The sequence below is a fragment of the Pavona decussata genome, unplaced genomic scaffold (assembly GCF_977016875.1).
Source record: "Pavona decussata unplaced genomic scaffold, jaPavDecu1.1 SCAFFOLD_114, whole genome shotgun sequence".
In the NCBI taxonomy this organism is placed as follows: Eukaryota; Metazoa; Cnidaria; class Anthozoa; order Scleractinia; family Agariciidae; genus Pavona; species Pavona decussata.
In genome coordinates, this window is record NW_028145528.1 from 5,962,501 (window position 1) to 5,977,563 (window position 15,063).

The window sequence follows — 15,063 nt, forward strand, 5'->3', positions numbered from 1 at the left end:
GAATCCAACTGTACTCAAACCGAACCATAGTGAAAATAGTCTAAGTCCCTTTAATGAGATGCAATTCACCAATGGTGTACCAATGGAATGCCAAGTCACTCTATTGGTACCAATCGCACCATTAGTACCAATGGACGAACGGAATCCAACTGTACTCAAACCGAACCATAGCGAAAATATTTTAAGTCCCGTTTATGAGATGCAATTCACCAATGGTGTACCAATGGAATGCCAAGTCACTCTATTGGTACCAATGGACGAACGGAATCCAACTGCATTTCACCAATGGTGTACCAATGGAATGCCAAGTCACTCTATTGGTACTAATCGTACCTTTGGTACCAATGGACGAACGGAATCCCACTGTACTCAAACCGAACTCTAGCGAAAATAGTCTAAGTCCCCTTAATGAGATGCAATTCACCAATGGTGTACCAATGGAATGCCAAGTCACTCTATTAACACCAATCGTACCATTGGTACCAATGGACAAGCGGAATCCAACTGCATTTCACTAATGGTGTACCAATGGAATGCCAATTCACTCTATTGGTACTAATCGTACCATTTGTACCAATGGACGAACGAAATCCAACTGTACTCAAACCGAACCATAGTGAAAATAGTCTAAGTCCCCTTAATGAGATGCAATTCACCAATGGTGTGCCAATGGAATGCCAAGTCACTCTATTAACACCAATCGTACCATTGGTACCAATGGACAAGCGGAATCCAACTGCATTTCACTAATGGTGTACCAATGGAATGCCAATTCACTCTATTGGTACTAATCGTACCATTTGTACCAATGGACGAACGAAATCCAACTGTACTCAAACCGAACCATAGTGAAAATAGTCTAAGTCCCCTTAATGAGATGCAATTCACCAATGGTGTGCCAATGGAATGCCAAGTCACTCTATTGATACCAATCGCACCATTAGTACCAATGGACGAACGGAATCCAACTGTACTCAAACCGAACCATAGCGAAAATAGTTTAAGTCCCGTTTATGAGATGCAATTCACCAATGGTGTACCAATGGAATGCCAAGTCCCTCTATTGGTACCAATCGTACCATTGGTACCAATGGACGAACGGAATCCAACTGTACTCAAACCGAACTGTAGCGAAAATAGTCTAAGTCCCCTTAATGAGATGCATTTCACCAATGGTGTACCAATGGAATGCCAAGTCACTCTATTGGTACCAATGGACGAACGGAATCCAACTGCATTTCACCAATGGTGTACCAATGGAATGCCAAGTCACTCTATTGGTACTAATCGTACCTTTGGTACCAATGGACGAACGGAATCCCACTGTACTCAAACCGAACTCTAGCGAAAATAGTCTAAGTCCCCTTAATGAGATGCAATTCACCAATGGTGTACCAATGGAATGCCAAGTCACTCTATTAACACCAATCGTACCATTGGTACCAATGGACAAGCGGAATCCAACTGCATTTCACTAATGGTGTACCAATGGAATGCCAATTCACTCTATTGGTACTAATCGTACCATTTGTACCAATGGACGAACGAAATCCAACTGTACTCAAACCGAACCATAGTGAAAATAGTCTAAGTCCCCTTAATGAGAAGCAATTCACCAATGGTGTACTAATGGAATGCCAAGTCACTCTATTGGTACCAATCGTACTATTGGTACCAATGGACTAACGGAATCCAACTGTACTCCCAACCGAACTGTAGCGAAAATAGTCTAAGTCCCCTTAATGAGATGCAATTCACCAAAAGTGTACCAATGGAATGCCAAGTCGCTCTATTGGTACCAATCGTACCATTGGTACCAGTGGACGAACGAAATCCCACTGTACTCAAACCGACCGTAGCGAAAATAGTCTAAGTCCTCTTAATGAGATGCATTTCACCAATGGTGTACCAATGGAATGCCAAGTCCCTCTATTGGTACCAATCGTACCATTGATACCAATGGACGACCGGAATCCAGCTGTACTCAAACCGAACTGTAGTGAAAATAGTCTAAATCCTCTTAATGAGATGCAGTTCACCAATGGCGTACCAATGGAATGCCAAGTCCCTCTATTGGTACCAATCGTACCATTGATACCAATGGACGACCGGAATCCAGCTGTACTCAAACCGAACTGTAGTGAAAATAGTCTAAATCCTCTTAAGGAGATGCAGTTCACCAATGGCGTACCAATGGAATGCCAAGTCACTCTATTGGTACCAATCGCACCATTGGTACCAATGGACGAACGGAATCCAACTGTACTCAAACCAAACCGTAGCGAAAATAGTCTAAGTCCTCTTAATGAGGTGGAATTCACCAATGGTATACTAACTGACTGCCAATCCATTCCATTGGATTCCGTTTGTGTGTATTGGACAACACTCAAATACCAGTTAAACTCCAGAAAATATGGTTATTTTTGTTTCCATATGTTTGTCTTTATTATCAGACTGAACTTATTTAGAGTCTTAAGAAATTTTGGTGCGAGTACTGTATCATCATTTCGGCTAGTTCTTTAATCAACACGTTTAAAGTTCCTTCGATGATACCGTTAGAAGCTCAGTATTATGTCCTCCTGATGTTCCATCATCGTAAATTAAAGTTGCATTTAATTGATACTAAAGGAAGTTTGGGCTTACATAATGAGTAACACAAACTGTTATTCGAATTCCTGTCTCGCAAAGTCAACTGAATGTAGATGGAAAACACCATCTTAACATTGAAACGCATGAACAAAACCATGCTTAAAAACCACAGCTTATCGGATCTGTTAAGACCTACAATCCTAAAAAATAAAGTAGACGTGAAAACTGCAAAGGACCGCGAACGATATTGCTGCTAGTTGGCGTAGGATCTACAAGAGACCTTATCAGCCAAAAATAAAATGTAACACAAACGGCAAGGCTGATACTACGTGAAAAAGCATGGTTTTGTCCATGCGTTTCAATGTTAAAATGGTTTTATCCATCTACATTCAGCTTTGTCCACGCGTTTTAATGTTTAGATGGTTTTATCCATCTACATTCAGTTAACTTTGCGAGACAAGAATTCGATGCTTTGCCTGATTTCTCCCTGAGTCACGTGATGTGGCGACACGTGATTCGGGGGACGGGCAGATTCAAAGCGCGAAACTTGAAAGGGCATGGGTTTTGTTGCACTTTAGTAGTGAGGGGAAGATGTTTTTGTCCGGATTTTCGCTGGGGAATCTCATTAATACGCGGGGGAATAAATTAAAGACAATGACGTCACCGCCTATTGTCTTGACCACTCATTATAGGATGACGTCATATTTAAGTTTAGTCTTACCAACAGGTTATGAACTGGTTTGACAGGTTGATCAATGATGTCATGCTCTATTTTTAACTTATGGCAGTCATGGGCGGTATCACCGGTTTGACAGGTTTTTGAAGTTATATTTTGATACATGATGTCATATGGTACATACATACATATACACTTTATTATATAGCTCCTCTTTGGAGGCCCCTCTGCCATACGTGAAAATAAAAAATAATAATAATGAAAACTATTCACATTTGGATGATAATATGGAGAGAAAGAAAAAAAAACGATAAGCTCCAGGGTCTACAATTTCTAAGCTAATTCGAAAGTCTTTCTAGAAGAAACAAAAATGAAATACGCGCGACACCCACCTGTGTGTCTGAGAAAAATAAAGACACATAACTACAAATGGCCTGTTTGTCTCCTTTTGTCCCTATTGGCGTGGTTTTGGCCTTTCAGGCCTGGTTATGGCCTTTCTGCCCTGTGTTTGGCCTTTTCTGACCCTCTATATAACCTGACTTTTTCCCGAAAACTCGGAAATAATGCAAAATATTTGTCGTCTGTGTTTCTCGCCTCAATTTACTAAGCACCTTTCCCGCCTAATGACTAGAAAAAGATTCGTTTCATGTTGAGCTTTGTTGAGGATTAAAGAGTTAATACAGTCTTTTGTTGTCTTTGTTTATTACAGCGCTCGGAATAAGAAAGTTCCGGTTCATAAAGTCCTTGCTCCTAAATTGTGCGTGTTAAAACACACACACAGAGATTTCACAATATGTATATCACAATAGAGTCGATTATGTTTGATGTTGATGACTGTCCACCATTACTTACGTTAACAAGGGTCAATGCGCTTTTGACTTTCAGATCAGAGACTTAAGCTCTTGTGCTCTCTTTACGGTCCGTTAGCCACTAATTATGCAGAAGCAGTGATCCGACTGAAAGCTAAATTTGTATAAAAACTCTACGAAAAAAGCGAATTAACTTATCATAAACAATAGACAGCTTAAGTTGGTAGAAATAATCAATTAAAACACAATCATAACACGCGACTACTAAATGCTTGCCATTAAACAAGGCACATTTCTTGAGAAACCTGAACAGAACTTTATTGCCTTTAAATAGGGAATAAAAAAAAATATATAAAATTGTTCAACTACTAGAGATTTTGAAGGAATTAAGGTAACTCGCAATTCTATTTCCGAATCACCGAGTTTGCCTCATAAATTTATAATAACCATGCGGAGCTTAATATTTCTATTTTTGCTGACCTTACGTCCTCCTCATTCTCATTTTTATTTTCGCTCGTTTCTCCCTCATTTTTATTTCCCTCCTCCTCATTTCTATTTCTCTCCTCCTCGTTTTTATTTCCCCTCCCCGTGCTCCTCATTTGTATCTTTGCTCCTTCCCCCTCATTTCTATTTTCACCTCCTTTACCACCAACACCTCCACCACCACCTCCACCCCCACCTCCACCTCTACCACTTCCACCACCTCCACCACCACCACTATTAACACTTTTTTTGGTTATTTTGATGGTGGTGGTGCAATTAAATTGCAGGGTTTTCGATCCGAACCATGAGTTTATAATTTGACAAGAGAGCGCGTTTGTTGAAGTGATACCGATTTGGGTTTCATTCAAACAACAGCTAAACAGTTACAAAGGGTCTCCATTATGGCGGCCAAGTTTTCAGTGCTGTTTCGGGCGATTATAAGCCAGGAGAAAAGTTGTATCAAAAACGGGACTTGTGGTGTAGTAATTGTTTTCACTTCCATTTCAAGGACGAGCACAAGATCTCACGAGAATATGTAGACCACCGCGCTAACATAAAAATTGAAATGAAGAGTATTAAAACATGCGCCAACAAATGGAGTAATTTTAGTTTTACGATGACATTGATTTGATAGTAAAATGGAGGTTAATTACAAGTATTCGGGACTCCTTTAAAAACCTTTCAATAGCGTGAAAATTGGGCTGAAAATCGTCTGCGCTTATGCTTCCATGCGTTGAGTGTACTGTTATACGGCATCAATTTTCAGTACACTAAAAATCGACTCCTCCAAATCCGATCGCGTCTGACATACACTGAAAATCAAAGTTTTTATGGCCTTAAAATACTCGTTGCGAGACTGTTGTACGTCTGTCTTTAACACGGTTTTAAAACTGAACTTTAAATATTCTCAAGAAAGAAACGAAGTGAAAACTGTCTAACATGTGCTCTCGCACTGAACTCAAACATGGCCACCAAAACAGTATGCGGGGTGGCCCGAGTAAACAGTCAGGGACCTAGAATCCTGTGGGGTCCCTAGTCAATAACATCTCATCTCCCCTCCAACAGGATTCAATGCGTCTTTGTGGCTTTTTAACTTGCCGTCCAGATCTTGTAGTAATGGGTGACCTGTGTGCATGTGCTGTGAATTTGGTTGGTACTTCTACTTCTGTGGATGCCAGTTGGTCACTTTCAGACAAACGTGGACTCCTGGGTGAGTCATGAAATGGTGGAACTACAGGATCACGCAGCGGTTGGTGCATGGCTGATCATTCGGAACTGAGGTGATCTGTCTCCTATTTCGTCTGTAAATACGCCCTTGGTCATCTTCCAAGAGGTATGACCTTGGCAACACTTCTGCTTTGCGCCATTCTTGTTCTCTGTTTGGACGAATTCGCACCTTGTCTCCCACCTTAAGCGGAGGCAAATCTTTGCTTTGTTTGTCAGAGTTCCTCTTAGAAATGTTCTGTCGAAGTTTGAGTGCTTTAGCAACTTGGTCAGGGCCAACATCTTATGGTAGTAAGAGTCTTCTATGAGTTGGGATCATTGTGCGTGTTCGACGACTCATCAGCAATTGTACAGGTGATACACCTATATCTTGAAAAGGTGTATTGCGATACTTGAGCAGTCCTTCAAATGGGTCTTTGTGGTCTGCTGCAGCCTTCTTTAGGGTACGTTTCGCAATCTGTACTGCCCTCTCAGCTGCACCGTTCGATTGAGGATAGTGTGGTGAGCTTGTAGTATGGTGAATCCCCACTCTTGGGCTTTTCTTTGACCTCGTGTGTACTGTAAAATAAATTTCTGGTATTGCTATACTGCGAGCCATTATCACTAACAACCTCGTCTGGGATTCCAAATCTTGCAAATACCTTCTTCAGGTTGTTGATAACACAGGTGGCAGTTTTCTGGTGAAGTAGCTCTATTTCAAAGTACTTTGAATAGAAATTAGTGACCAATAGGTAAGTGTGGCCTGCATATTCAAATAGGTCAGTCCCGACTATTTGCCATGGTAATCTTGGTGATCTTTCATGTGGATGCAGTGACTCTCTCTGCTGTTGGTTGCGAAAAGCGTTACAAATAGGGCAGGAGCTGACTTTGTCTTTGATTTGAGTTGAGCTGTCACTAATGGCCAGAGAACATAGTCTCTTGTTACTTTTGTTTTCTCCTAAGTGTGCTTCATGAATTTCATCCAACACTTCGGCTCTCAATGGTCTTGGGACAACTAGTCGGTCAGATTTGAAGAGCAGCCCATCTTCTACGCTCAGCTCTTCCCTGAAGCTCCAGTACTCCCTGGCAAGCTTATCAACTTGCCCTTTTTCTGAAGGCCAGCCTTTCATGACATACTCCATCACCACTCTTGAAGTCTCATCAGTGCTTGAAGTGTCTTTAAATCTCTTCAGTGTACTTGTTAGAAATCCAAGTCCTTCAATAAGATTCACTCCGATGACATCTTCAGGTTCACTAACAGGTTCGGTTTCAGTAAGAGGTGCTCTGCTAAGGCAGCCTGAGATGACTTGTTTCTTTCCAGGAACATAACGAACATCCAGGTCATACTTGGTAAGCTTTAGCAGCATCCTTTGTAGCCTGGGAGGAGCAGCATTCAACGGTTTCTTGAATATGGCCTCTAATGGTTTATGATCTGTTTCAACAATAATTCTGCGCCCATACACGTATGTGTGAAATTTCTCTGCACCCCAAACAATAGCTAACAGCTCTCTCTCAATGTTGGCATATCTTCTCTCACTTGTAGTTAGTGTCTTAAAGCTGAATGCAACTGGTTTACCATCTTGCATGATCACTGCACCAAGTCCAGTACCACTTGCATCCACATTTAGCACTGTTTCCTTGCTGTTGTCAAAACAGGGTCAGTCTCGAAAATACTCTGGTCTTCATCTTGTCTTGATGTGTCTGAGTTCACGAGATGTGGCTCAGGTGTATCTATTAATTGAAGATTCATAAACTTAATCACTTTCAGATCCAGGCAGGCATCACAACCCAACAGTGGTGTGAAGTCGCCTTTCACAACAAGGTACAACACATCGAGTTTTCGGTTCTTGTACTGAGTCCGGAGAGATACAGAGCTCTTTGGGTGTATGGGTTTCTTTGCGAGCCAGCCTTTAAGCGGTTGATGAATCTTTTGTATAGGTTTCTTAGTGATTTGCGTGTAAAGGTTGTAGGGGATAACTGTGGCTTCTGCACCTGTGTCTGCCTTGATTCGAACGTCTCTTCCTGCAATCTTGAGAGTAATCAAGCTTTTGTTTCTCTTTCTGCTGTCAGAAACAGTTCCCAGTTAAACAGATCCAAAATATGTGTGCACAACCTCACTCTTGTCCTGACAGTCTTCATCAAAAGAATTCTCCTGCTCCACCGTGTCAACTTGTGAACCTATCTTAGCAATGTCTTTGCAAACCTGTGCAAAGTGTCCTTCTTTCTTACACTTCATGCACTTTTTTCCAAATGCAGGACATTTATTTGGATGATTAAATGGGTGCTTCTAATCGCAGAATTTACACCCGATGAGCGTTCGGTACCAGCACTTGTGGGCACATTAAACGTGAATTTTTGCTGTTCAGCTGCCTCAAAAGTTCTACAATAATCGTGAGCACTCTGCAGCGTGAGATCTGGCTTTTTAAGCAATTCGCCTCGTAATTCATCCGATAACACTCCACCAACACTACGATCCCTGATTAATGAGTCTTTTAGATCTCCAAATTCACATGTCAGGGACAGTCTCTTTAGTTCACTTACAAAATTATTAATTCGCTCTCCGTCCTTCTGGTTTCGCTGATTAAACACTAGTCGCTCATAGATAACATTCCTAGCCCCTTCACATAGTTCCTTAAACTTCTTACAGACATCGTCATAACACTCATTGCTCTCTCCCGCGTTGAAAACAAAATGACTGTACTCCTCGATAGCTTCTGGCCCAGCACAATGAAGTAACATGTTTACCTTTAGTTTATCTGGTTTCTCATCTTTGGCTTTCGCCACAAGGTAAATTTCAAACTGCATTAGAAACTTCCTACAGTTTTCCGATGCTTGTGCATCCAGCACTAGCGGACCAGGCGCGCGGGAATCTCTTTCGGCCATTAGGACACGACTTGTTACCTCTTGCAATTCGTTCACTTCTCAAAAATCGACCACCTCTGACACCATGTTGTAAGTCTGTCTCTAACACATTTCTAAACCTGAAGTTTAAATATTCTCAAAAAAGAAACGAAGTGAAAATTGTCTAACATGTGCTCTCGCACTGAACTCAAACATGGCCACCAAAACAGTCTGCGGGGTGGCCCGAGTAAACAGTCAGGGACCCAGAATCCTGTGGGGTCCCTAGTCAATAACATTACAACAGAAACGTTGCGTACAACATCATCTTAATTCAACTAGAATCACTAGACAATTGGTCGCCGAGAGCCAATCCTAAACACAGTTTTATGCCGAATTTAAATGATACCGCCGACTCTTGACAACTCGAACCCTCGCTAACTCGAACCTTGCACTAACTCGAACATCAATCAATTTCCCCTGGATTTCCATCATACATTTATTGTAATTTTACCCTCGGTAACTCGAACCTCCCGCTAACTCGAAGCAATTTTCGTTTCCCCTCAGGTCATTTTCTATATAATTTTACCCTCGATACCTCGAACCACGTTCGTCCTGACTTGAAAGGTCGAAACAAACAGCACAGTTGTCCAAAACATTGAATTTATTTTGAATCAGGCGTATATTCTTTGTCTTTTTTGTATTACACAAAACGTGTCAGTTCAGGTTTCGCTGGTTTAGGGTACATTTAACTTCAGTGTATTGTATCTTCATCAAGCGTTGCTGCTCAACTCCTTCTTCAAAATGTTTGTTTGTGGAGGTTGATCTCGATTCTTTCAATCTAACGTTAGAAAACCTTCAAGGATAATCGATAGTAATAGATAAGTCTAGACTAAAGCGTCAGAGCGTATCATGAACTGACTATTTCTCAAAAAAATAAATGGCATGAACTCTGTAGCAGTAGCCCGACGTTGTTCTCATTGAAACCTGCTGCTTTGCTTTTTTTTGTTTCAAGTTACGTTACGTTCTGATTTATAATTTAGAGCGGATATTGCTCTATTTTCACTCGACTTTTCAACAAAAATGGTAATGCACAATAGACTGACCGTTCCTTCCTCTTTTTCTCCCGGTCATTTTTTCTCAGCTACCGATATTAAATTCGAACCTTTAGTTACAACTTCCGTTGAAGCGTTCGAGTTATCGGGAGTCGACTGTATTTGATAAAGCTGGTCGCTTGTAACTGAAAGGTGTTTTCTTTAAGACGTTATCAATTGTATTTATCGCTAAGGTGTAGAGAAGATAGAAAGGGTAGAGAGCAAATCATTCATTCTGTAATCTGAACCGCAAAATTTAATTGTTGTTGTTGGTATGGTTCTTTTAGCGACTTCGAAGGGTCTACATTTTGGCGAAACATGTACAGGGGAAGCCATTTTCTAGGTTGATTTTGGTCTGATTTATAATATGATGGTGCTGCGCATTGTTAGTAGATTGCAGAAACGTTTAAAAACAGAATTATGTCAGATTTCCTCCAAGAATTAAGGTGGATTCAAGCAGTTGGCCCCCGAAAACACAACTGAAAGGATTTGGTGCTGGCGGTGTAAGTTCTGGTGTTATGAAATCACCGCTCGTTTTGTGCCGCGGTGAAAATGCCAACTTTACGCCATTTCAAACGTCCATCTACATTCAGTTGACTTTACGAGACAGGAATTCGATGCTTTGCCTGCTTTCTCCCTGGGGCACGTGATGTGGCGACGCGTGATTCGGGGGGCGGGCAAGTTCAAAGAACGAAACTTGATAGGGCACGGATTTTGTTGCATTTTATTTGAGCTGCCTCTGTCGATGGTTTCATAAAACTGTCACACCGTGCTGACGAGTTCCAATAAGAACGAAACAGCTGTCCACGGTTGCAGCCCTGTTTTGTCGGTTTCTGTCGGGTTGTTGTCTCGCAAAGTCAACTTTTTCACGTAGTATCAGCCTCGCAGTTTGTGTTAAATTTTATTTTTGGCTGATTCAGGTCTCTTGTAAATCCTATACGTCAACTAGCAGCATTATCGTTCGCGGTCCTTTGCAGTTTTCACGTTTACATAATGAAAAATTCATAATGACACTTAAGCCTGCAACGGAAGATGTTAGACCTTTCAACCTGCTGTGTGTTCTTCAAATAAAATTTTGAAGTCGAATCTTAATTTAGTTCATTAAGCAATAACAGAATTTCTTCATCAAGCAAAGCAACACAAACCTTTCAACGAAAAAAGACTATTTAATGAGAGCATCGAGAAGCTAGAGGCATTACTAGAAGCTAGAGCATTAGAAGCTAGGTTCAGTATGAACTTGCGTACATGTAATAAAAAAGGACAGTATGTCGTTTGATTTAGTTTTTCAAACATTAACTTTTGAGTGGTGAGTCATCGCCGTCGATCTCTCAGTAAGCTTTCAAAAGTGCACTAACTCTCAACAGATTATCCTTCCACCTGCGTAATGTTTACTTCCATCTCAGTTTGGTTCTTGTTCCAACTCGCTCAGAGAGACGTCATTATAAAGTCGTGTCATCGCTGTTCTATGACTCATTTATTCACAGAGGGCGAGCGGACCAACTACGAATACAAATTCTCCTGAGATCACCGACATACTGACGAAATCCAAGATGAAACTGTTTGCAGTTCTACCGGTGTTTATCGCGATACTCTGCCTATCAGATATGTTTTTTTTACCGTTCATTTTCTAGTTTCTCTTTGGCAATTTACTAGAACTGCCCTTAAATGGAGAATGGTATAGAGTACAATTTATACTAAGGCTGATTTGAAAGTAAGTTGTCTCAACATTTGGACGCACTTCTTTTAAAAGTTACAGCCAAATTTTTGTCAATCGAATAATTATTCGATAGTTTAATATGATTACCTGAAAATTCACTTCAATAAGCTCCTTTTAAAAGTAGTAAATACTTCCTCTGACAAACCAGCGACATTTCATAGTATTGTAAAACCAGCCTGGTTTACCCTCAAATCCTTAATATTTTCTCCCGTCCTTCCTAGCGACATTTTCTCCTGTCATCCTGATTAGTTGCTGAACAATGTAGCGAAAAGGCATTCTATAAACGGGCTTTCTCTGTAACATTTTTCCTGGGTGACTTTGTCTCGAGTAATCGCAGTGCAAACCATCATTTTGCAAACAATGGAAATTTATATTCTCTACAGCCCCCACCCCCTGAAAACATGACAATGTCTTGAGTCCTTAAAATTCTGAGTCCCTTATTACAACCTTCTCGACTACCAAAACACAATATTTTAACCAGATGCTGTTGATTCTCGGTTATGAATTTAAAACCATAGCACTTCACGTCCTTTTAGAAATTACTTGTAACATTTCCACTCCTTTTCTTGCAGATGCTCTAACTTGTCCCGATAACTGGAACACCTTCAACGGCTACTGTTATCTGGCAAGCAGCTCTGACATGACCTGGCATCAGGCCCAAGCATACTGCAAAGGACGGAGTGGAGAGCTGGTGAAAATTACCAGTGCAGAAGAAAACCACTCCGTCTTGGCGCTAGCAAGGCAAAAGGCCTCGTCACGTAAACAGGTTTGGATCGGCCTCCAGTGGGACTCGCACATCAAAAAATTCATGTGGTCCGATCACTCGCTTCCAGTCTACAAGAACTGGGCTCCAAATGAACCGAATGGAAATTCCAGGGAACCATGCAGCAACATGTGGACTGGGCACGCAGGCCTTTTAATCCGCGCGTCTGGGTACTGGAATGACCGCACTTGTGGAGTGGTTCGAAATTGGTCCATCGGTTTTGTCTGCAAGAGGGTTCCCTAGGCGACCAGCCAGCCTTTCACTCGTGATCAAAGCCGAATGTAGTGCGATGGTGGTTCATAACTATAAAGACTAAACTCGGGATACTTCCTGGATTAAAGGACATTAAACTTTATTGGAGTAATAAACAGTACAAAACAAGGGATTGTAGAAGTAAAAACGGCTTGACAATAAAAAAATTAATCGTGAATTATGTTTCTTGTTTTCTATGACTTTAACCCACTCACTTCTTCTCCTTCCTCCATAGCACTTCCAAGGTGGGAATTTTCCAACGGCCTCAAATTCCCACTTGGAAAGAGAATCACAGTTACACAACCCAGCAACCTTTATTTAAATGGTGAATTAGTAGCCTAAGGTTGATGTTGACTTAATCATCTACAGTATAACGAAAAAAGGACTACGCTATTGTTCTACTTCACACTGTAGGGGTCATATTTTAGGATTGATTTTATACTTTAGAAAGCGATTTCATTTCCGCCCTGCCAAAAGCTTCTAGTCGCTTAAAATGTAACTGGATACATATCAATGCAATTGCAAGTTGCTTTACCATTTATCCACAAGCTTTATACATGCACCACTGTGGCATAACAAACAGAAAAACAGCAAGGCATTACTCAATAGGTTTTATTTCGATAGTTACAGCTAGGATTCCATTCACTGAGTCAAAATGAGAACAGCGCAGTAAACTGAATATTTTAAAAAAAATGCAGATCAAAATGAGCTAATGAATGGTCGCGCCAGTTAAGATTCCATCCAAAGACTCATAAATTGAATAGAGCCGCGTTGTAGAGCAGAACTGAACAGAACCAAAAGGTAGGGTAGCAAACACTTCCTACCACAGGAAAGGGCTGTTTGATAGCTTTTATCCGAGTGACCACACTTTAGGATTTATTCAGTTACACACTCAAAAGTTAGCCACAATGTTCAGTATGGCCGAGAAACACTCCCTAAACTTTTCTCTTGGCTTATAATCGCCCGAAACAGCACTGAACACTTGGCCGCCATAATGGAGAACCGGTTTGTAACTGTTTAGTTGTTGTTTGAATGAGACCCAAATAGCCATAACTGGCTCGCCTCTGTCTTCAAGTAGGAAATCATTGTGATCAGAATCACTTCTCAGTACAACTAAATTACTGAATACTTGAATACGGGCTCTGAATTGGCCTCTGGTGTAGTAAATACCACTTAGACTCCAGAAAAAAATACGGTCATTTTTGTTTGCATATGTTTGTCTTTATTACCAGACTTCACTTATTTAAAGTCTTTAGAGATTTTAGTGCGAGTACTGTATCATCATTTCAGCTAGTCCTTTAATCAACACGTTTAAAGTTCCCCAGCGGATGATACCGTTGGAAGCCCAGTATTACGTCCTTATGTTCCACTATCGTAAATTAAAGTTGCATTTAATTGATACTGAAGGACGTTTGGGCTTACGTAATGAGTAACACAAACTGCAAGGCTGATACTACGTGAAAAAGTTGACTTTGCGAGACAACAACTCGACAGAAACCGACAAAACAGGGCTGCAACGGTGGACAGCTGTTTCGTTCTTATTGGAACTCGTCAGCACGTTGTAGCAGTTCTATATGAAACTAGCGACAGAGCCAGCTCAAATAAAATGCAACAAAACCCATGCCGTATCAAGTTTCGTACTTTGAACCTGCCCGCCCCCCGAATCACGCGTCGCCTGACATCACGTGCCCCAGGGAGAAAGCAGGCAAAGCATCGAATTCCTGTCTCGCAAAGTCAACTGAAATGTAGATGGATAAAACCATCGAAACATTGAAACGCATGGACAAAACTGAATGTAGATGGATAAAACCATGTTAACATTGAAACGCATGGACAAAACCATGCTTTTTCACGTAGTATCAGCCTTGCAGTTTGCGTTACATTTTATTTTTGGCTGATTAGGTCTCTTGTAGATCCTACGCCAACTAGCAGCATTATCGTTCGCGGTCCTTTGCAGATTTCACTTCTACTTTATTTTTTGGGACCGTAGGTCTTAACAGATCCGATATCCTGTACCTTTCAAGCATGGTTTTGTCCATGCGTTTCAATGTTAAGATGGTTTTATCCATCTACATTCAGTTGACTTTGCGAGACAGGAATTCTTCGATGCTTTGCCTACTTTCCTTTCTGGGGCACGTGATGTGGCGATGCGTGATTCGGGGGGCGGGCAGGTTCAAAGTACGAAGCTTGGTAGGGCATGGGTTTTGTTACATTTTATTTGAGCTGGCTCTGTCGCTGGTTTCATATAGAACTGCTACACCGTGCTGACGAGTTCCAATAAGAACGAAACAGCTGTCCACGTTTGCAGCCCTGTTTTGTCGGTTTCTGTCGGGTTGTTGTCTCGCAAAGTCAAATTTTTCACGTAGTTTCAGCTTTGCAGTTTGTGTTACATTTTATTTTTGGCTGATTAGGTCTCTTGTAGATCCTACGTCAACTGGCAGCATAATCGTTCGCGGTCCTTTGCAGTTTTCACGTTCACATAATTAATGAGAAATTCATGATAACACTTCAGCCTGCGACGGAAGATGTTAGACCTTTCAACCTGCTGTTTGTTCTTCAAATAAAATTTTGAAGTCGAATCTTAATTAAACAAAGACAGAATTTCTTCATCAAGTAAAGCAATATAAACCTTTCAACGA

General features: G+C 41.1%; 1 protein-coding gene across 2 annotated transcripts in view; it reads left to right on the forward strand.

Moving 5' to 3' along the window:
- The window catches only part of LOC146470453 (lithostathine-like), a 34,099-nt gene that overhangs the window by 17,575 nt on the left and 1,461 nt on the right, over nucleotides 1-15,063 (forward strand). Inside the window, exons 2-3 of one of the 2 annotated variants that reach the window (XM_085122594.1) lie at nucleotides 11,177-11,291; nucleotides 11,979-12,594. The exons of the other annotated variant lie outside the window; for it this stretch is intronic. Coding sequence (XP_084978720.1) covers nucleotides 11,177-11,291; nucleotides 11,979-12,415 — 552 coding nt within the window. The 3' untranslated portion in view covers nucleotides 12,416-12,594. Of the gene's footprint in view, nucleotides 1-11,176; nucleotides 11,292-11,978; nucleotides 12,595-15,063 lie in introns of those variants that run through there. 2 annotated transcript variants of the gene reach the window in all.